Here is a 23132-nt window from a genome sequence, read left to right as displayed (position 1 = left end):
TGTAGCATTGTTTTTTTGCAGCAGCATTAAATGTCTACCCTCACTGTACATGAAGGTTCTGGTGGAAGAGATTCAACATATCTTGCAATCCTTAGCCTTGTGGGAAGAGTTGACACAATAGATACATTAATTTGGAGGATCCTCAGAATGGAGCCTTGCATTCTCACAGGTCTCCAAGGTCTGAAAAGGCATGACCTGGTTTGTCCACTCTCCTTAAACAACTAACTGGAAACTACCCCAGAATAGGATAGAGATGGATTTTGAAAAAAATATATACATTACATAGAAACATCTGTAAATCTTCAGTCATGTATGCTGAGTTCTAGGGAATCTGTTTCCACACGACTAGCGGTGGGAATCTGAAGAAAGGGTTCCTCTGGCAGGGGTGGGAGGGGAGTGATGTTTATTGAGATTTCTCCTGGCAGGCTAAAGTTTAGGTCATTTCTACGGATGGTTTCTAATGTAAGCAAGTTAAAAGCCTTCAGATTGTGTTTAACATTGCACTGTTTCTTTATGACCACCGTAAGACTCCCAGATCAATGATTGGGATGATTCAATCATGTGAATCTCTGAAATATCCAATGTTAGAAAACCAAGGGGGCATATTATCAAGAAAGGGCGTTACATTATTGCCGCTTTTATCGGCAGGAAACTGCCGATAAAGTGGCGATAATGGGCTTGATAATATGCTCTATGAATTCCAATCGAAGCCCATGTTAGATGTGAAGACATCTAACATGACATCTAACATGGGCTTCGATTGGAATTCATAGAGCATATTATCAAGCCTATTATCGCCGCTTTATCGGCAGTTTCCTGCCGATAAAAGCGGCAATAATGTAACGCCCTTTCTTGATAATATGCCCCCAAGTTTGTTATACTGACTCCATAAAGACCATCCACAGTACATTTTCAATGCTATATTTTTCCCGCTCGCCAACAAGCTAAAATGCAGCCTATGATCCCAAAAAACATAACAAAGCCAGAAAACATAACAGAAAAGAAATAAGTTAAGGGACAACATGGTTACACTAAAATTATTTCTCAAAGCTACTAAAATTGGTCAGTTATGGTTAATCAAACACTCGGACCATAACATAACAATAGTCAATGAAAATCATTCACAGAGGGTGCTTTAGAGTTGAAGAGAAATCTTACCCTTTATTCTCAGGTGAGGAAAAGCGGGCCCCTCAGAGCGAAGGATTGAAAGACAGTACTAATACTAAGGCCCCTGACACTAGGGGATGGCTCGGATGGTTCACCTTTACCACACTACCCAGTGTCCTTAGACATTGGGGGTTTAAAGACAGAGGCAAAATAGCCTCCATGTCGTGGGGAAAGTCCAGCCCTAGGGACTTAGCAATTGCATTCACGGTGGAAGGACATAACATGTAACCCGTTCTTTATATTGCCTAAATGCCCACAAAATAGGGTGCAAGATGTTGTTGGGTTAGCTTTCTGTCTAATAGTTGGAACTTCTTTCCTTCTGCAGCACGATAAACAGCAGTTCTGATGTAAAATTTGGGTCATGGAGTCATGCCTGAAAAGATTGACTGTACCTTCATGGTTGTGTGGTAAAGCATGCCCACATTCTCAAAGCAGCCATCTTGGGACTGGTGTTGCCGCAGCCAATTGACTGCCATAGTAGTCACAGTTTCGTCTACAGCAATGAATTCTTCAGCTTGACCAAAGCACTTGACCACAAATGCAGTCAGCCTAGAAAACAGAAAAGAAGGAGAGGGTCAGGAGCAGATGATTAGGGGGAAGCAGGAAAAGGAGGGGAAAAAGAGTAAAACAGTAAGAAGTGGGAGGACTAAAATGAGCAAAGAGTCAATCAAAAAGAGCCCAAAAAGAGAGAGAAAGTGGAGATATAGTCATCAAGAGAAAAAGGGTGGGGGGACAAGGAAATAATAAGACAGAAGATATGTGAGAGGAAGAGAGACAGAGAGAGAGAGAGAAGGAGTAATGATAGAGAGATAAAAAAGAGGGGAAAAAGAAAGACATAGGGAAAAGTGAAAAGGAGTTTCAGAGCATGAGATAAAGAATAAGTCAAGAGCGAGAGAAGGAGAGGAGGAAAGCAATGGAAAAGAGAAAGAGGTTAGAATTGATGGAGTGTAAGGAAAGGGCAGTGAAAGGTGGAGGAGAGAAAAAGAAGGAGTGATAAAGAGAGGGAGAGATAAGGAATAATTGGCAAATAAAGAGAATGAGAGAGGAAAGAGGGGAATTTGGGAAAAAGGAGGGAAAGAGTGTGACAACATATTAAGTAGGGAACAGGCACATGAAAGGAGGTGAAGGGGAAAGGAGCAAAAGAACAGAGGAGGAAAAGGAGAAAGCAATGGAGAATTGGCAAAGAACAAAGAGAAAGAGAAATAGAGATATGGGTACAGACAGATAAAGTAAAGAGGAGATAATTGAGCATTATAAGAGCACGTAAGTGAAACTGAATGAGCTATGCATCTGCACATAGTATTAATACTAACAATTCTGTATTAGTAATCCTAAGAGCTGTTGTATTGTTGTCTGGTAGTTAATGTAAGCTAGATTTACTGCATATTTTTTAGTTAGAGTTACCATATTGTCAAACTCAAACATGGCAATGGACCAGTAAATTAGAAGTATGAGTACACATTTCAGAGATCATGAACACAGGAAGGCTACAACGACAGCACCAACCTATGTAGAAGAACTCCTTACATACTTGCTGTGCACTTTGTTCAATTTTAGCAAGTTTTAATTACCTCAACAAAGAGAAATCAGACATGGAAATGTTACCCACCTGTAACCCTATTTCTCTGTCACTGATATTCTCCATAAATCCATAAACAGTAGAATATCTCTATATGTGCAGGATACCCAGAACACTTTTTTACATAAACGTTTTTACATAAGGAATATTACTTTTCTAAAGAATCAATAAATACAAGTAGAAAACATGCTAGGGCATTATTCATGAACTGCATTTTGTAATACATAAAGTAATACTACAGTAGCAATACTTACTTACTACCAAATGCAATTCACAAGCCTACAAGTGTAAACGCCACCTCTACCGTCTACTCTATGGGGTAGCATCACTGATGTAAGTTTACTACTTAGTAATTGTGGAAAGGACCAGTGGAAGTGCCTTGAAAAGGTGCATACTTACTATAACTACATGAGAGGAGTAAGTAGGGGTTTAGGCAGGCTTAAAGAAGGGTTTAGGATGCGACTTGCACTCACCCTCAAAAGTAAGTAAGCCCAGTACTATTCACAAACTGCATTTGTAATGTAACTACGGCCAAAATGGATCCAAAACAGTAGCAAATGCACTCCAGATAAAACCAGGAGAAAATCCAGCACCGCACATGGCAAGCCACTGGTCCTGCGACACCCACCCATAAAGAATAATGTAGGTGGGGACTCAAAATAAAAAGCCATAGCAAATGTTAAGAGAAATTAAATTAATTACAAATATAAATAACTTTAATTTAATGTTACAAAAATCTAAATATAAAACATTGATAATTTTACTTGAATAACCTTTTTTTGAATTTAGAAATTAAGAAAAAATATTAGTTATCAAAACAAAATTAAATTACTTTAAAATAATTCTGTACATCACTTTTAATAATGTGAATATATGGTAAAAATATATACTTGTTTAAATCAGATTTGAGGAAAATATTTTAATTTAAGGTATTCAAAATAATGTCTACTTTTCTCTATACTTTATAGTAGGAAGATCTCCACCACCCAACCTTTGGAGTATGATGAGGCAGATGCATCCGCATCCCAGAGGTGTAAACGTCAATGAGTTTTTGCATTTAGGAATAAGGATCTGGAAGTGTATCCAGACTGGCATGGAAATAAAGATATTGTGGACTGTGGTGGTGATTCCCAACATCATCAGCATGCCATACAGTGGACTACCAGTCCACTGAGAATGCTAGAATAGAGAATGCTAATAATTCTTCCAAAGAACTGTTCTCTATCCTTAATTCCCTGCTTCTGTAGAACGTGTGGCAGTCCCAGTTCCATCATCTTTAGAAAATTGCAATACTATTGCTTCCTTATTTGCTACTAAAGTAGCTAGGATATATGACATCCTTCTGGTAGAAGCTCATAGTTGCATTATTCTAGATGCATTTTTTGACTAATCTACAACGGATAGTGGTCTCAATTAATTGAGGACCTCCTCTCTGGAAACTTGAAGAGCCTGACTATGAGCATTAAGTCAGGAACCCCTCTAGATCCAGCTCCACCTAAAATTTAGATGCAAGGGTTAGAGACCACTCTCCCTCACGTACAACAGCTGATTTCTCTGTCCTTTTGCTTAGGCGAAATCCTGCGAAAATGGAAGCATGCAATAGTACTCCCCCTGCAGAATCTAGGTCCCATCTCACTTTTGCCATTCTTTGCCATAATTACAGATAAAACTGTGAATAACCAATTCAAAAATTATATCAATTCGAATGACTTGCTTCACCCTACTCAATCTAGTTTTAGGGCCTCTCACTCCACAGAGTCAGCCCTATTTCTCACTACCGAAACCTTGAGAATGTGTGCAGATGAAGGACAAACAGCTGCTTTGGTGTTATTTGACTGAAGCACTGCTTTTGACACCGTATCGCATAACCTACTCCTTTGGAGGTTAAGTATGTGCGGGATCCGGGGCATTACGCTGCATGGCCTCCTTCCTTCTAATGCGATGCTTTCAAGTTGCCCAGCATCTGAATATCTCAGATCAATCAATCAATAATTTGTATAGTGCCCTACATACCCGCGGGAGTCTCAAGGCGCTGGGGGGGGGAAGGCGCTACTGATCAAACCGCCAGTTCTTGAGTATCCTCCTGAAGGTCAGCAGGTCTTGGGTCTGTGGTAGGCTCAATGGGAGGGTGTTCCATGTCTTGGCGGTGAGGTGGGAGAAGGATCTTCCACCGGTAGTTGTCCTTCGGATGCGTGGGATGGTGGTGAGTGAGAGGTCAGTGGAGCGTAGCTGGCGGTTGGGGATGTAGGAGAGCCGTCTGTTGAGGTAGGCTGGACGGTCTTGTGAAGTGCCTTGTGTGCGTGGGTGAGGAGCTTGAAAGATATCATCTTGCTGACAGGGAGCCAGTGCAGGTTTCTCAGGTGGGGGGTGTTGTGGCGTGGTACGTCGAGAATCAGACGTGCCGAGGTATTTTGGATGCGTTGTAGCTGTTTGATGAGCTTGGTCGGGGCTCCCGCGTAGAGGACGTTTCCGTAGTCGAGTCTGCTGCTGACGAGGGCCTGGGTGACTGTCTTTCTTGTATCTGTCGGGATCCATCTGTAGATCTTGCTGAGCATGCGGAGGGTGTTGAAGCAGGAGGAGGAGATGGCGTTGACTTGCTTGGTCATTGAGAGAGTTGAGTCAAGGATGATTCCCAGGTTGTGTGCGTGGTCGGTGGGTGTCGGGGCTGCCCCCAGTGCCGTCGGCCACCAGGAGCCGTCCCAGGCTGAAGGGCTGGAGCCCAGGATGAGGACCTCCGTCTTGTCCGAATTCAGCTTCAGACGGCTGGTCTTCATCCAGTCGGTGACGGCCTTCATTGATTTGTGGAGGTTGCCTTTGGCGGTGACGGGGTCCTTGGTGAGGGAGAGGATCAGCTGAGTGTAGTTGGCGTAGGAGATTATGTTGAGGTCTTGCTGTCGGGCCACATGTGCGAGCGGGGCCATGTAAATGTTGAACAGCATCGGGCTGAGGGAGGATCCCTGGGTTACGCCGCAGATGATCTCGGAGGCTTTGGAACGGAATGGGGGGAGGCGGACGCTCTGGGTTCTGCCGGAGAGGAAGGAGGTGGTCCAATCCAGAGCCCTGTCTTGGATCCCTGCGGCGTGGAGACGTGCGCATAGTGTGCGGTGGCAGACGGTGTCGAAGGTGGCAGAGAGGTCTAGGAGGATGAGTGCTGCGGTCTTGCCATTGTCCAGCAGGGTCTTGATGTCGTCGGTGGCGGTGATGAGGGCAGTCTCGGTGCTGTGGTTGCTGTGGAACCTTGACTGGGAAGGGTCCAGGATTCTGTTTTCTTCGAGGTATCGGGTTAGCTGTCTGTTGACGGTTTTCTCGATGACCTTGGCCGGGGAGGGGAAGCAGAGAGATGAGCCAGAAGTTCTTGAGGTCTCTTGGGTCTGCCTTAGGTTTTTTGGGGTAGGGCATTGATCTCGGCGTGTTTCCAGATCACTGGGAAGGTCACGGTCTCGAGGGAGAGATTGATGACGTTGCGCAGGTGGGGTGCGATAGAGCTGGTTGCTCTGTTGAAGACGTGGTGCGGGAATGGTTCTGACGGAGAGCCGGGGGGGATTGTGCGCATGGTCTTGATGGTGTCATCGATGCTCACACTGGCCCAGGCTAGCAGGGGGTCGTGGTCGATGGTGTGCGGAGGGTCTGCTGTGTTGATGTCTGTTGGGGCTGTCTGGGTGTTGAAGCTGTCGTGGATGTCTGCTATCTTGCGGTGGAAGAAGGTGGCGAGGGAGTCGCACAGGTCTTGCGATGGCGGGATGTCGTTGGCTTTGGAGCTGGGGTTGGAGAGTTCCTTCACAATGTTGAAGTGTACCTTGCTATTGTGTACAATATTATCGAGGCGGTCTTTAAAAGAGGTCCTCCTGGCGGCCCTGATGAGGTGGTGGTGGTTGTGGATGGCGTCCTTGTGTGCTGCGTGGCTGTCCGGGTTTGTATACTGTGCCATTTCTTCTCTAGTTTCCGGCAGGCTTGCTTGGAGGCTAGGAGTTCTGGGGTGAACCAGCTGGCCCTCTAGCTGGTGTCTCTGTGGGGGGTTTTCTTCAGCAGGGCGAGGGTGTTGGTGCAGTCCTCGATCCAGCGTCTGAGGCTGTGGGCAGCGTCATCGGTGTTGGAGGGTTTGGTAGGTGGGCTGAGAGCGAAGTTTACGTGTAGTTGGTCTTTGGTGATTTTGCTCCAGCAGCGGCGGGGGATCTGTTGGGTGCGGTCGTGTGTGGTGGACTTCTGGAAGGCGAAGTGGATGCAGCGGTGGTCGGTCCAGAGGAGTTCGGTGGTGTGGCTGACGGAGACATGCGGGCTTGAGGAGAAGACGGTGTCGAGCGTGTGGCTGGCGGAGTGGGTGGGCGTTGTGACGAGTTGCTTCAGTCTGAGGTTGGCGAGGTTATCGATCAGGGTTGTGGAGTTGTTGTCATTATTGTTCTCAAGGTGAAAGTTCAGGTCTCCAAGGATGATGTAGTCGGTGGAAGTCAGGGCATGCGTGCTGATCAAGTCGGCGATGGAGTCGATGAACTGGGGTGGGGTCTGGGGGGTTGGTAGACGAGGGTGCCTCTGAGGGTGGAGTTAGGGTCTGTGTTGATCTGGAAATGCATGTTTGGTGGTGCTGAGTGCATCGTCGGTGCTAGTCGAGACCCTGATGCTGTTCTTGTGGACGATGGTGATTCCTCCTATGACTCCGTTGGTGCAGTCTCTGCGGGTGATCTTGTAGCCGTCTGGGATGGATATGGTGATGTCGGGTGCGGAGGAATCGTTAAACTAGGTCTCTGTCAGGAAGGCACGTCCGGGGATGTTGTGTCGAGCAGGTCCCAGAGCTCGACGGCATGCTTGCGTGCGGAGCGGGTGTTCAGTAGTATGCATCGGAGGTGGTTGTGGTCTTTCTTTGCGGGTGTTTCATCGGCTCTGAGGCTGGTGTAGCTGCAGTTAGGGCAGGTGAAGGGTCCGTGTGTGCTATTCGGGGCGGTCTTGAAGCAGGTGACGCTCCGTCCGGAGTTGAGAGCGTACAGAGTGCATATATGGGGAGGTGGGAGGGAGCAGCAGCTGGGAGGCAGGAGGCAGGGGCAGCGAATGGACAGTGGGCCATCGTGGGGGCGGGGCCACAGGGGACGCAGCGGTGAGAACGGTGAGGGACAACGAAGGTAACAGAAGGAAAAAGGGGCACAAAATCGAGGGAAAAACGAGTGGCACAGAAGGCAAAAGGGCACAAAAAACTAGTGGAACAGAAGGCAAAAGGGGCACAGAAACGAGGGAAAAACGAGTGGCACAGAGGGCAATAGGGCACAAAAAACGAGTGGAACAGAGGGCAGAAGGGCACAAAAAACAAGTGGAACAGAAGGGAAAAGGGGCACAAAAACAAGGGAAAACGAGTGACACAGAGGGCAGTAGGGCACAAAAAACGAGTGGAACTGAGGGCAGAGGGCATAAAAAATCAGTGGAACAGAAGGCAAAAGTGGCACAAAAACAAGGAAAAAACGAGTGGCACAGAAGGCAGACGGGCACAAAAAACGAGTGGAACAGAAGGCAAAAAGGGCACAAAGACGAGGGAAAAACGAGTGGCACAGAAGGCAAAAGGGCACATAAATACCGGAAAAACAAGTGGTACAGATGCAAAATACAGAACACAGAAATACAGGGGCAGCTAAGAACAGAAGCCAAAAGGGCAGAGAGGCACGGGGGCAACAAGGGGAACAGAAGGGAAAACCGGCAGAGACACGGGGCAGCGAGGGGAGCAGAAGGGAAAACCGGGCAAAGACACGGGGGCAGCGAGGGGTACAGATGGAAAGACCGGGCAGAGAGAGCACGGGGACAGCGAGGGGAACAGAGGGAAGAAAAAGGGGCACGGACCACGTACAGGCAGCAGGGGAAGACATACAACAGCAGTCACAGACACAACAATGAAAATACAGGCAATACAATAAAAGCAATAAAGCGGAGGATGAACAAACCTACCTACGGCCTACCACTGGCCACCAGGGATGAGGCGCAGGTGGTAGCCAGCGGGTGGTGGAGGGCCTCGAACTTCCTCAGCAGCGGCAGCTGGGGCAGGGAGACATAGGCGGTGCTGTGCGGAGGGGGAGCGACCTACCTGGTGGGGTCAAGGGTCGCTCAGATAGAATTCCTCATACGCAACGGGGCTCTATTCTGAGCCCTACCCTATTAAATCTATATATTGGCCTCCTGGCAGAAATCGTGGCAAAACACAATGTAAAAGTTGTGTCATATGTGGATGATACACAGGTCAAAGTAACGCTAGTACAGGTCCCTGCGGTGGCTGCAACACCATTTTCTCTATGCTTAGAAGAGCTAGCCTCCTGGATGACCAACAATTGCCTAAAACTCAATGGCAACAAAATTGAGGTAATGATAGTGGGGAAACACCTTCTATCTGGTCATCAGCCTGGTGACCTGAGGCCCTGGATCAAACCCCTGTCCTGAAAGTGAAAGCCCAAAAACCAAATATCTGGGGATGTGGTTTGATCCCAAACTCTTGTTTGAGAGTCAAATCAGGAATGCAGCGGGCAAGTGTTTCGGAACCCTTAAAGTCCAAGGAAGCTACTGGACATACTACCTTTAACCACCAGGAAAGCATTTGTACATGCCCTAGTGAAGCTCCAAATAGACTATTGTAATATCTCTACTTGGGAACCACCAAAGGAAGTCTAACAAAACTCCAGCACATTCAAAATGATGCTGCATGCTTGGTCCTTAATCCCCAGAGAGGAGCATCTACCTCTAAAGCTCTGACTACTCTTCACTGGCTGCCAGTGGAGAAGAGGATTACCTAAAAAAAAATTTGCTATTGCCACAGAATCTTGATGAACAAACGCCCGAGCTGCCTGCGATTTATGATTACACCCTACACACCCTCACGTAATTCAAGATCTGTAGGCGCTCAATTTGTAGAGGTGCCAAGAGTGTGGAGGGCCATGAGCCAGCCCATTCCTTTTGCTTTCTAGGGGCCAAAACGTGGAATGCCTTGCCACCTAATCTGAGATCAGAACCTACCGAAAGGGCTTTTCCCAAGGGAATAAAAACCTGGCTTTTGGATATTCAAATAGGGACTGTTTAGCCTGCCTCACCCTACAGTGCTGCTCATTTTGGCTTCAGGGTTATTCACACTTTATCATTTTCATCTCTCCCTTATTTTTCGTGGGTTTGAATCTCTAGTGGGGGACACACCGGTGGGTGTAACCAGGCACTTTATAAAAGGTAAATAAATAAATAAGGACCCAGGACATTCTTGTAAATATCTGATGCAAGTAGGGAAACCGGCTGGGAAAAGAAGCAAACATATTAACCTAATCTAAGTTTTCAAAGTGACACAGAGTGGTTCTGACTGCATGCGCCCCCTTCAGGCTTACATCTCAGGATCTTAGGTTGAGTTTACATCAAATATAGAGAAATAAAGATGTACTGAGAATTTGATGAAGGTGGTAACTAGATGTGCCCTAGTAATTGAATTCAGAAAGCGATTGAGTAATAGCCATAGTGAGCTAGAACAACTTTCTTCTGACCCAGTTAATTAAGGAATCTTCTAGAGTACTCATAAACATGGAATATTAAATTCCTCTTGAGTCTCCACAAAGTATTTAAGTAAGCCTAGGTGAAATAATTGGTGAGCAATTCTAAATTAGAATGAAATCAGGGACATCCCTGGGACACTCAAAACTGTTTGGGCAGTGTCTGTTTATTCCATACAGAAAAATACCCAAGAAGCTCAGCTTGTACATCATTTACAGAAGGCCTGCCAATCGAGTCAAAAATCTATTAGACCTAAAATGTAACATGTAATGAATGTAGCATGGGTTTGGCAAATCTGAACAGGAACATCTACGGAGCAACCTTAAAGCATGCAAGTGTGTAAGTCAGATTTAGAGAGGTACCTGGACTAATGGTGTCAGCTCTAGACTCAACTAGTGCTGTGCAGTAAAAACTAAAAAGGAAATATCTCCATGTCCAATGCAATGGGAACATATCTCCATGTCCAATGTGATCCAAAGACCGTGGGCCATTATGTTGCCCATTTAGGCATCCCACTAAATGGAGGGTGGGTCTGCAACCACAGAAGACTATAACTGCAAGAGCTGAATGGATGACCCAACAAGAGTGTTGGGAACACAACCATCAATGCAGTTTAGCAAAACAAGGCAAAAAATAAATTAGCCCTTACCACCTCTGGGGCCACCGACAGGCCCTCATTCGACATCTGGCGTGCGGGATGAACAGAATGCATACAACTATCCAGCATAACAGGTATACAACTTGCAGAACTGGGGTTTAAACCCAATTTAGCAATCATATCCAATCCAAACAGCTTTATTCAACTATTAGTCATAAAAGCAAGATACAAAACAATTTTCATAACACACCAAGTTAATTGTGGTACAAAGCAAGGATGGAGAAAGATTAAGCCACAATAAAATCAATTGTATTAAAAACTATTAAAAACCATTTAAAACTTCAGTAGTATAAGAAAATCATCAGCACTTAAAAAACTATTTAAGTTGTGTACAAAAGTTAAACCCTAGTTGAATGGTACAGGCACTTGGTTCAGCATGTTATCACTGCATTTAGTGGCTGAATTATATCTTTCATAGTTTATATTCAGATACTCAAAAACTAGATCACCCTTATTTAGAACAAAGAGAACCTGATCTTATAGTCCATGTCCACCCCAGAAATGTTGCCAAAGCTATCGCGATGGGAGTAAACGTATCAGTAAGTAAAATTCTTTCAACTTTGATACACCTTCTGGTACCCATTAGTTTACAAATTGGTGCCAGCCAGGCACGGCGTGAGGCAACGTATCCTGGACAAGCAAACAATAAGTGAGCCAAAGGTTCTTGGCTGGCTTGGCATACGGGGCACAAATTATCACTAGATTTTACCCATCTTAATGGCAGCGAACCCACCATGAACTGGAAATATAACTTCCGGTCATGCAGTTTTGTAATTAGATGCCAGTAAGGCTCAAGGTTAGGGGTCATTTTAATTTCCAGGAAAGTTCCAGTTAAAGAAGACGATTCACTGCTTCTCAGTATGTTATTCATTACCATTTGCCAATATTTTTCTTTTAGATTTTTTTTCCGTGGGGAATGGGGAATTTATTGGGTTATCCCACAATGCTATCATACCTAAGCTCAACAGGTTGTCTCTAACCTCGTGTAGTATTTTTTTTAATGAAAGCTATCAGCTCTAATTACATCCTGAAAGCCAGCAACATACACTGCCAATTCTGGGGTAGTCCAAATTCGATGCCTATATAGAAGAGGGGATAGTTTAGCTATCTCTGCAATTGCTTTCCTACTCAAGTCGTATAATAATGGACACATTGGGGTCCTCTGGGAGAGATTGGTGATTTTTCTTAAGAACCTATTTTCTGCAATGGTAAGCTTACACAGGTTCTCACAACCCCATAGCTCTGACCTATAAAGAGCTGAGCTGATAACTTTCATGTTGTATATCTGGATTATCGGACTCATTGGTTTTGAGTGTGCCTTATTATATTCAGTATATAGCACACCCGACTGTAGCCAGATCAATTTGGTGGTTCCATTTCATACCACGCTGAATATTGACCCCTAGGTAAGTGAATTTGTTAACTTGCTCCAGCAGACGGTCATTCATTTGAATACCCCCTCAAATGCTCAATGCGGGTTAAAATATATCATTTTAATTTTTGACACATTAACTCCCAAGCCATGTTTGGAGCAAAACTCCTCAAAGATTGACAGGACTCTTTGGAGGCCACTCTGGGTCTTGGATTTAATTAATGTGTCATCAGCAAACATTAATATGGGGATTTTACATGTGCAAGTGATGGGGCGTCAGTGGCAATAGATCCCATGCAATTTACTATTCCATTAATAAACAGAGATAATAGCGTGGGTGCCATCATGCAGCCGTGGAGCACACCCCTCTTAACTGGAAAAGATCTAGTAACATTGCCCTGTGAACCCCAATGAATTTTGGCTCTGTTGTTCTCGTGGAGCCTTTTAATTAGCGTTAATAATGTGGATGCGTTCCCATTTCTTGCAAGATCACCTATAATTTGGAACGGGGAACAAGATCAAACGCTGACCTAAGATCAACAAAGGCAGCATACAGACTGCCCTTGCCCAAGGTCACCGTTTTCCAATATAACAGGACAAACCGGAACACCTGATCAATAGTGCAGGTGAACGCCCGAAAACCAGCTTGCAGAGGGGATACAATACTATGTTCTTCAATCCACTTTTGGGCCTTGTTAAGCACCAGCCTCCTCATTACCTTCTGCAAGGAATCTATTAGGCTGATAGGCCTGTAGTTTCCTGGGTGAGATTTCTCCCCTTTTTGAAAAACTGGTATGATTTTGGCCTCTTTCCATGAGCCTGGGCAATCGCATTAGCCAGTAATGAAATATACCGACACCATCTTTCCTTATCATTAAGAAATACATCCCCAAGGATGCCATCTGGACCAGGTGCTTTCCCAATCAATAATGAATTTAGTGCTGCGTCGACATCAGCCCTGCTAATGGCCTCGTCTACGTAAAACACAAGAGATCTCGCCCGAATTTTCCTCTACTGAACATATTGGGGTTTAAAATGATTAACCCAATGTTCCTGTGAGACGTGGTACTGTGGCTGTTGAGGTTGCCCCCCTTAGTCCCATTTTATTATGTTCCAAAATTGCTTGAGGCACAAGCCTCACTAAGGGGCATATTATCAAGGGGGTTTATCTCTGCTTTTTTGGCTTTAAAAGCCAAGAAAGCGTAGATAAAATTATCTCCCTATTACCTAGCTGTCGCTAACACCAGTTAGCGACAGCTAGTAGGAGATAGCGACCATCTTGGGCCCTGTTTTGCATGTCAGTGATATTTATCACTAATGACATTCAAAGTGGGCATGCCAAGATGTTAGCGACTGGAAACAGTCGCTAACATCGCTATCTCCCATTACCAACTTTTGGAGATATTCGCGCTAAGCGCGAATATCTCCAAAAGCTAACACCTGCCCTGAGCAGTTCTTAGCCATTTTATCCAATGGGAGGTGGATAACATGGCTAAGAGCATTAGCTCGGTAATGCATGAATATCGCTGACTTTTCAGCGATATTCATGCATTGCGGCCGTTTTTTATCCCATTTGTGATAAACCTTGGTAATACCAAGGTTTATCTGCGATAAAAATCGCCGCAGCTCAGCGGTAAATGTTTGTCTCTAACCAAGCAATAGCGATAATTATCGCTATTGCTTGGTAATATGCCCCTAAGTTCCTGCCATCTTTTGTCATCCTACGATTTCTTAGCCCTTGTCTGGGTACGCCTGTAGTTATTCCTGGCTACTCGTACTGCTACTGGGTCACCTTCATTAATAGCTATACCTAGTGCTGCACGTGCCTCTCTGCATTCTTTATTATGCCATAGTCCGGCTTTCTAGTTTTTGACCATTTTAGTCCTACCGTGTTTAATAAAATAAGTTTAAAAAAACTGAAAAAAATGTATTATGAATATAGGATAAGCGCTCGGAAGCCGATGCATTTACTCCGCTAGCCTCGAGCTCAATTCTTGCAGCATCCATGTCCTCCTTAATGCTATCTAAAAGTTCAGGCATCTCCAGTATCCTCACCCATTTTAGATGTCTCATGTCATTAGTGGGGACAACATCACTTAAGAACAGTTCATTTTCTTGGTGTGCCTTTAGTCTTATTGGTTCTAAATACATACACAGAGGATTATGATCACTTTCAAGCCAGACCCTAACAATCATGTCGCTAAGGACATGCCATAGTTTCAGGCTAATTAATACATAATCTATGTGGCTAGCACTGTGCCCATTGTTAAATGTGTTAGCCCCAAGTCTATCTGATGGCGATCTACTTTTTACTGCCCGCAAACCTTTTTCCAGGCAAATGGAATTAACTTGGATGGCCACTTCCTTCCATTTTATTTATAGGTTTGAGCTCCAGTTTTGAAATACCCCACTTGGCATCTTCCTCTTCTACAAAATAACACTCCTCATTTACCAGGAGCTCAATCAAAGAATTTAAATTGCCTGTGACCAGGAGATTAGTTTCATCTGAGCATAGATCACGAAGGTCGTCGAGAGCCGCTAGAACTTCCAACTTGTTTCCTCACGTTCCTCTCACATAGACATTATAAATGTCTATGTTCCCTTGGGAGCCCAAGGTCAGTCTAATCGCCTGGATGTCATGAATCTGAGTCGGGATCACCTGGATGCAAAGCCTAATTCCTGCCGCACTCAAATTGCCAAACCCCCTGATGGTCATCCCTTTGCACCTCTAGTAGCTTGGATATAATAATTCAAATACCCTGGGAAGAAGAGAGGAACCTCTGCCCAGGTTTCCTGTAAGAGGCCGATGTCATAAAACTATAAAAGCGTGCCACTAGGGTGAGGTGATCTTTGAACTCAACCCTGGGATGTTACAGGATAACAAGGAGTTAGTTAGGAGATTTGGGCAAGGTGTCAATAACCCGCTAGATCTAATGGAAGCTATGCCACCCGCCTCTTCTGGGCCAATCATCACGGATGAAGAAATAGATGTGGTCCTTGTAATTTCACCCAAACTTGTAACGGTCAGCTTGGTTCTAGAAGGACTGGTAGTGGGGCTAACTATGAGGGACCCATCTTGCATTTGGAGCTGGACTCTCTTGAGTGAATCATTGGTGTCCAAAGAGGAACTTCCCAACTGGCCTATGGACAACTGCAGAGGGGGATGTAAAGACTGGCTACTTGGGGGAGATCGCCAAAACTGGATAGACAACTGTCCTGGGGAGCTAGTTCGAAACTCCAGAGCAAAATGTTTTCAGCTAAATCTGCCCTGGTCAGGGTAAGCTCAATGCAGTCCAGCTGGTAGGCTGGGGAGGTGAGCCTCCGGCCGTGGAAAGAGGCATCACTGTCGGCCTCACGGACTGCTGGGCACTGGAGTCCTCACAGCTGCTGACTGTTCCCCTCACTGCGGTGTTCTCGGGCTTCCCACACTGTGGGAGCCCGCCACAGACTTTAACGCACCTCTGGGTGTGGAAAGAGGCATCACTGTCGGCCCCACGGACTGCTGGGCACTGGAGCCCTCACCGCTGCTGGTCGTTCCCCTCATGGCGGTGTTCTCGTGCTTTCTGCACTGCGGGAGCCCGCCACAGGCTTTATCGTGCCTCCGGGCACAGAAAGAGGTGTCACTGTCAGCCCCACGGACTGCTGGGCACTGGAGTCCTCACCGCTGCTGGCCGTTCCCCTCAAGGAGGTGTTCTTGGGCTTCCGTAATAGCTACAGACCTCAGTGGAGTTTGAAAAGACTCTGTATAAATCGTATCTAGTACTACACCAATAAAAGTCAACCTCTGTGGGGGAGGAGGTGGGAATTTAAAGAATTGAAGGCAAAGTCAAAGGTGTGCAGGAGAGTCTTGGTATTTTCAAGATGTTTTGAGTTCTGAGACTAGCACATGTGGTGTTGTGTCCACCAGCCAGAAGTCCAATTATAGAAATACATGGTCTCCCGACCACCTGAGCAAAGTTGTCACCAGGGTCAGCACACTGGGGACCACTTGAGTGACAGTCTTCACACCTAATGGTTGAATCACAAACTGAGAGTACTGAGACCTCACTGTGAACCAAAGGTTACGCTTTAAGTGCAGTGGATTGCCATTTTAAAAGTAGGCAAACTAAAGTTCCACGGACACCAGCCAATCTTTTGCACTAAGGGCCAACAGGATCTCACGTAGGGATAACATTTTGAACTTGTCCTTTTGTATGAAGAGATTGAAGAGATATGGGACCAGAATAGGTCTGAGGTCTCCACCCTTCTTGGGGGTAAAATGAACTAAAGGCAATAAAATCCCATGCCCCTCTGCTTCATGAGTTTCACCCTATGAAGCCTTTGTTCAGCATGGCAAGAACCATAACCTTGAAGATCAAGGCATATGTCGGAGAGCCCTTCCTGGCAGGAGGAGTCTGATCTACCAGAGAGGTAAGGGAGGGAAGGGATAGCCCCTATGGATAAGCTGAAGCATACAGTGATCCATTGTTATCATCTACCAATTGGTGGTTAAATGGGAGACCTTCATCTGGAACTGGCAACAGAGGGGGAGGGGGGGGGGGGTCAAAGAGGTTTTCGGGCAACAGATTCTGAAGCTACAGCTGCTAGTGATGTTGACATTCCTTAGGGCCAGCCCTGCCACAAAAGAAGGAATGCAGTTTCTGAGGGCAACTAAAGAGGATAGGAAAGCTGCTGTTGCTATAAGAATTGTTCCCTGGAAGAGCCTTAGAAGTATCAATACGATTGGGGGAACCGCCTTGGAAAGAAGGCAGGGCTGAGCAAGAACACTCTGGTGCAACAGTTTTAAAAGGTTCCAGGAAGAAGTAAAGAGTGAAGCTCTCCTAGAAAATAAGTTTACCATCAAAGAATATGTAAATTAGGTGTGTTTGGACACCCTCTGAAAAGCTTGAGGAATGCATCCAGACACAACTGGGGAAAGCAAGTGCTCTGGCTATGGACTGAGACATTGCTAACTCTCTTAGTTATCACGTTCATTCAAAAAATAACAGTTGGTGTAGGGGCAGTTCAAGGGCAGAAGTCTATCCCGCAGCGCAGGGGTGGCCGGAGACAAAGAAGTCATATGTGGATTGATGGGAAAGCTCTGAGTGATAACTGTGTGATACCTCAGATTGTGTTATCATGCGTAGCGTTCTGCAGCCGTATCAATTAACTTGCTAGGTTCTTCAGTCCAGAGTCTGCATAAGGCATCATGTAGATTCAGCGAGTTCAAGGTAGCATCGTTCCATCAATTCGATATATCGATTCATATGGCAGATGACTGAGTCTACTGCAATGTTTCATTATTTGGACATGAGGCATTACTATGTTCATATTTACTATGTTCTATTTGTAGTTCTTTGTACAGCGAACTACACATGTCACTCAGTATGAGGTGGAAATGTAGAGCGCGACAGGCTGGGTTGGGCTCGCTGGATATTTTTTCAGAAACTCTGAGGCCGTACTCAGCATGGTAAAGAATCTTGACTTCCCCTCATAGTCAATCTGGAGGCGGGCTGGATATAGCATTGCATAAGGGATATTGGCTGTGGATAGATTTTTCTTGACAGGAGTGGATTTTCTGTGGGCCGCCTGGACTGCCGTCGTGAAATCAGGGAAGAAGGCCACTTCATAAACATGATATTTTATAGTCTGCTTCTCTCGAGACAGACGTACCACACTATCATAATCCCAGCAATTCAACAGCCTGTCAATGATGGGCCTTTAAGCGGTGCCGGGAGGTTTTCTCGTGGTTTGAAAACTGTGCGCTCTTTCGAAAATCTGTACTGTGGAGAGCTGTTCCGAGCCAATTAGGTCTTCCAGCATGGTTTCTACGTTGTCCTCTAGGCGGCCAGTGTTGGTAGTCTTCGGGACTCCTACTATGTGAAGAATATTACGTTGCGATCACGCTTCAAGGTCTTTGTTTTTTTTACTGTATTACCTCTAGTATTTTCTCCATTTTAAGACATTTAGTGGCAGTGTTGTGCGAATTATCTTCTACAGATGAGATATTTTGCTCTGCTGCTGTTATGCATGTAGCCTGTTTATCCAGATTTGAGCCATAATATTCAGTTGCAGGGTCAGAGTATATATCTTACCATCTATAGCCTGGAGGTTCTGCTGCATTGTCATGAGTGTGGTTTCAAGTGGTGGTGTCTCTGGTGCTTGGTTCTCCTGCTCTGTGTCCGACTCCATACTTTGGAGTCGGGAAATGCAACAAGACTCAAAGTTGAGACTGTATTGTGGTTTGCCCGCTTTCCCCATTATACCAGCCATCTATATTGCTGTACCAGAGCTTGAGTCAAGTCCTGAGGGCAGGCCAAATTCTGGACAGCACTATAAACATGTGGTCCAGCAGGCCAAGGTGCATCCTCAGTAACCCCATGGATGTGCCAACAGATTCAGCTACAGCGCAGGCCCTCCAAGCCTGAATGAGGCTCTACCAGGAGCTCACAATGTAAGGCAGAGCAGAAACATCAGGGGGTACGATGTTTGCTAAACCACAGCACACATTCCCACACCCAGGTTCTAGTTTACTTACCAACCGCCCGGGTGTCAAGATTCGCCCACTGAACAGCCTCCTTTTCTGTAGTAGAACCTATCCAGCACTGTCGGCACCTCCTTAGTTGCCACCAGCCTCCAGGAGCAGGCAACATCTGTGAGCACCACAGCCGTTCAGGCCCTCAGCTAGGGCTCAAGTTAGTGGACATTTCACGCTCGTTGTCGTGCCACTTCACAGCTTTATGAGCTGATCCAAGCTCTCTGGGGAAATCGACAGTATCCAGCAGGCCTTCATGATTGCCCTCTCGACTCAACTGGCAAGTGGCACCCCACAGGCTAGGCAGTCTCCATCTCCCACTCTGCCTAGCCACTTCGCCGCAGGTCTCGATAGAACCACCCCGCCACCCAGCCTGTTGTCATGTCACTGACCTGGGGATGCATTGCCCATGACGCCAGCACAGTTAGCTACTGCAGGCAGTGTGTACATCTCCAGGCTGAGGTAAACTACCATCCGGGCCGCGCTGCAATAGTGGGCTACCCAGACACTTCTCTCAGCCCAATGCCGCTCTCGCACCTACCAGCCCCAGCAGCTTCTCAGCCTTCAAACGGGGGTTCACTTCTCTCCGATTGATCTCCGGTGGCAGGCGGACATCAGCACACTCCATCTGGATGCACTCGGGGCCTCGCCTGTCTCTCTCCGGATCACACTAGGTAGCCATCTTGCACCCACTTGCAGCTTTCATGGCGTAGGGTCAACAGGCTAATATTGTCATAATTGTAGGCTCTCTTGATTCAACATAACACGGCGCCAAGTGTTTATTAATTTTACTGCCATGGATGATGATCCATTTCGAGGATAATGTGGGATAAGAGTCCCCATCCGGCAGAGCTGCACTAGGGTGCAGCCATCTTGCCATGTGCTCTCTAGCGCCCCCTCCTCTAAGAGTGCCTCAATGACTAGGAGCAAGAGTTCTCCAACTGCTGAGGATGGCTGCTGGATTGGAGTCAGGAAATCTGACTTTTTCAACAGTGGTCCAGGGAAATTTTTTATTCTTTTACTGCTTTCTATGCCGCAGATGTAAATGAACAGCTATCTTCTCAAGGAGGCATAGATGGATAAAGGATGTCTACTTCTGAATATGTGTTGAGGCCACTAGTGTTTTGTAGGTGTCCGTATAATCCAGAATCCATATAGTAAGCAGGCAGGGCGTTTTCAGCTTTCAAAATCTGATTCTGGTGAACCTTTGAGCTCTAAGGATTGTGCCAAGGAAACATCTTCATCATTGCCTTTCCCACCTAGATAATGTTTGTTGATTTTGAAGACTAAAGTGAAACTGAAATTTCCTGGAAGAATAGCTCTGGTGATGATGTCATAGGTAGCACCAAAGACACACGGGTTGGTGCCTTGACAGACAGACTCTTCCTTGGAAGTTGCACCAAAATGGAAGCTTGCAGAGGCATATCTTCCTGGTAGCATTGTCAGAGGAGCTAGCATCATCAAGCTCACAAGGATGGGCCCACCCTTGGAAAGTGGACCAGAGCATAGCGGGGCCATCCTGAAAATGTCCAGCCTGGTCAATGACATTGTGTTTTTCAGAATTGGAATCAGAGGAAGTGACCAGTCTCAGAGAATAGCATGAGGTTTACGTAAGGTCTGAGCAGGTTAATTTATTCGACGAAGAAGGAAAAATCAACTTCTTATGGTATTTTTGATGTTTTTTGTGCTTTAGGGATTTATTTCTATGTGGTAACTTACATGAAGGAAGTGAGTGACACCATTCTAGGGTGTCCTTGTGGGCCTGTGACAAAAATTATTTTGCGTACCACTTCCCAGGTGGCTTTGGAGGTGCAAGAGTTGCAGGTGGGTTGCAGTCAGATCCAAGATACCTCAAACAGATGTCATAGGGATCCAGTATGGAGAACATTTACTACAGTGTTTTAACCCCAGGCCTTATTTAGAGACGTTTGATCTTGTCATTGACTGCTGAGGAGTCTAATTTGGAAGCCACAGAGAGGAGCTTTGGTCTGGAGTAGAGGAGGTGCAGAAAATCAGTAAGGATGATGGGGAAGATGAAGCCATGGCCATCTGTTACTGCACCCACAGACCTTTGGGTAATAGTTTCTTAATAATTGAATCCCCCACCTATCCATGGCAACATTTGTGGGTCCACAATCAAAAGTTATGTTGGTATGTTCCATCTCCCAACCAGGTTTGGCAGACTCCACTCTATCTGTAAGGAAGGGAGGAGGAGGGCATTACCTCTGTTACCCTGATGGTCTACAATCTGTCGAATTCAGAGATGATTGAAGCACCGAGGAGGAAACAATGCGAATGACACAAACAAGAAGAAAAGGAGAAATAGAACAAAAAATACTAGAAACAGTCTGCTGAAAGAGTTGACAAGGTACCTTTTGAACTCTATTTAATTTATTTTCTCACTGAGTTAGGGACCAGCCTTCATGTAAAAGCTGCTGAATGAATTAACGGCAGCAGAGACTGCAGAAGGCATGCAGGAATATACTGTAGAAAGGCACTTGCACAGGGTTAGCCTATTCGTGTTTACTCACCAGGTGCTTCCGGAGTCATCGCTGTTCCCAAAGGCACTGTAGGAGCCATCATCATGCTTGTAGTTCAGCTCCTGTTGGTATCCTGCAGAAGAAAATGATTATGTTTATGTTCAGACACTTTACTTGAGCTGTCCTGAAAGAACCCTGGTGCCTGCCTCTCGACCTCAGGGTGGCATTGCTGTGTTGGTTTCTGCTATTAGAAGAAGTGGAGGAGCCACAGTGCATTGTATTGGCTGTTGTCAGTAGGGATCAGAAAATCCTGCTAGAGTGACATGTGCAGACAGAGTATGGTATTTTATTGAGTCCTTTAGAACTAAAAAACAGGCCCACCAGTAGCACAGGCCACTCAAGTAAAGTATGACAATGGTTTTTATCCTGGACAAGAAAGGTCAATAAGTTACTTACCTCTAATAACACTATTTCTGGTAATGATTACATATCTTCAAGCAGATTATTCACCATATGAATCTCAATGGGTGCCAGACAGGATCTGGATACTTTTCTATGAGCAGTAGCTCTCTAGTGTCACCAGGTGGTTCCACGTTCCTCTTGTCATAACTCCACTTGCCCCAGAATTGACAACATCACCATATATACAGAACTCCCTGGTGTTGGTTCATTCACTTTTTTTTAGCCCAACTACAATAATGAAGAACTACTCAAGGCAGGTGACAGCAGAGTATTTTATATACAGTCTCATTCAGTTAGACACTATGGCATCTTATAAGGAAAGCACTACCAGAGAAGGGAGAACAAGGAATGGCAGTGAGGACTCTGCTTGAACATAAAGGGCCTCATTTCAGGTGTAGTGGAGAGAGGCTGTCAGATCTGCTGCATTGCAAGTGCATTACATAATATGACAGTTGTAATTCAGCGGACAGGATATCAGATACGTTTGTATCCCATCCTCTACATCAGGACCATACTATCCACCAGAAATAGAGTTAGAGAGGGAATGCAAATTATTTTACTGATGGATACATCTTTCCGCTGAGTCCAAACCTTATGAAAGAGTCTCAAAGCAGTGTCAACTGGGAGGGGGGACTGGGTGGTGTTGATTATACCAGAAAATAAACCAGAATAAATTGCAAAAAATTCAAGCAAAGTAGGCATCTTTCTTCCATAAACCTTTGCCTGCATACAATAATGCTTGGCAAAGATGTGGGGGGAAGACCATGTAGTCACCCGCCTAATACCATATACAAAAACAGTGGTGGATGATATGCTTGAATTAATCTCAGCCACTGATAATTAATCAGGCTGCATCTCAGTCTATCGTATTTTGCACACCATGCTACCTCAGCTTGGACCCTAACATATGTAGACTTGACCCTGCTCCAATGAAAATAGTCTAGCCCGAACTGCTAGGATAGGCTTCCCTGAACCGAAAAACAATCAACCCAGGACCGGTCTAGCTGCTTTTAGGGCTCATCAACTACATATACCTTGGTTCCAGTGTCACATTGTTCACCAGGTCCACGCCTGGGCATAGCAATCCCACTTAGGGGGACACACCCACCAAATATCAGCCACCGGAGTGTTCTTGGGTCAAAGCAGTAGAACGGACGATGGCCCTCCAAGAATGTGCACAAATACCAGCAACTTGGTCTTTCTTATCCAAAAAAGGACAGATCTTAATGTAGATGAACCCAATGAGATATGGTACATTTGGTTACTGCTTAACCCTTCTTCACCCCAATGGAAAGCTGGACACCCACTCAATCCAGTCTATGAAATGAAACAGCCTGCTCAGATTCCAACCAGGCCCATGTGAAAGGCATGTAGCTCCTTTGGCAAATAGGAAAGGCAGATATGCA

At 45.6% G+C, this 23132-nt stretch overlaps 1 protein-coding gene across 14 annotated transcripts in view; it reads right to left on the bottom strand.

Moving 5' to 3' along the window:
• Nucleotides 1-23132, bottom strand: part of LOC144768069 (alpha-2-macroglobulin-like protein 1) — a 618955-nt gene that overhangs the window by 204849 nt on the left and 390974 nt on the right. For all 14 annotated transcript variants that reach the window (XM_078651444.1, XM_078651445.1, XM_078651446.1 and 11 more), the window contains exons 25-26: nt 21316-21397; nt 1560-1716 (exon numbers count right to left, since the gene is read on the bottom strand). In XM_078651444.1, coding sequence (XP_078507570.1) covers nt 1560-1716; nt 21316-21397 — 239 coding nt within the window. The remainder of the gene's footprint in view (nt 1-1559; nt 1717-21315; nt 21398-23132) is intronic.

Source organism: Lissotriton helveticus, chromosome 7 (assembly GCF_964261635.1).
Source record: "Lissotriton helveticus chromosome 7, aLisHel1.1, whole genome shotgun sequence".
In the NCBI taxonomy this organism is placed as follows: Eukaryota; Metazoa; Chordata; class Amphibia; order Caudata; family Salamandridae; genus Lissotriton; species Lissotriton helveticus.
This window is presented reverse-complemented; position numbering and strand designations above follow the sequence as displayed.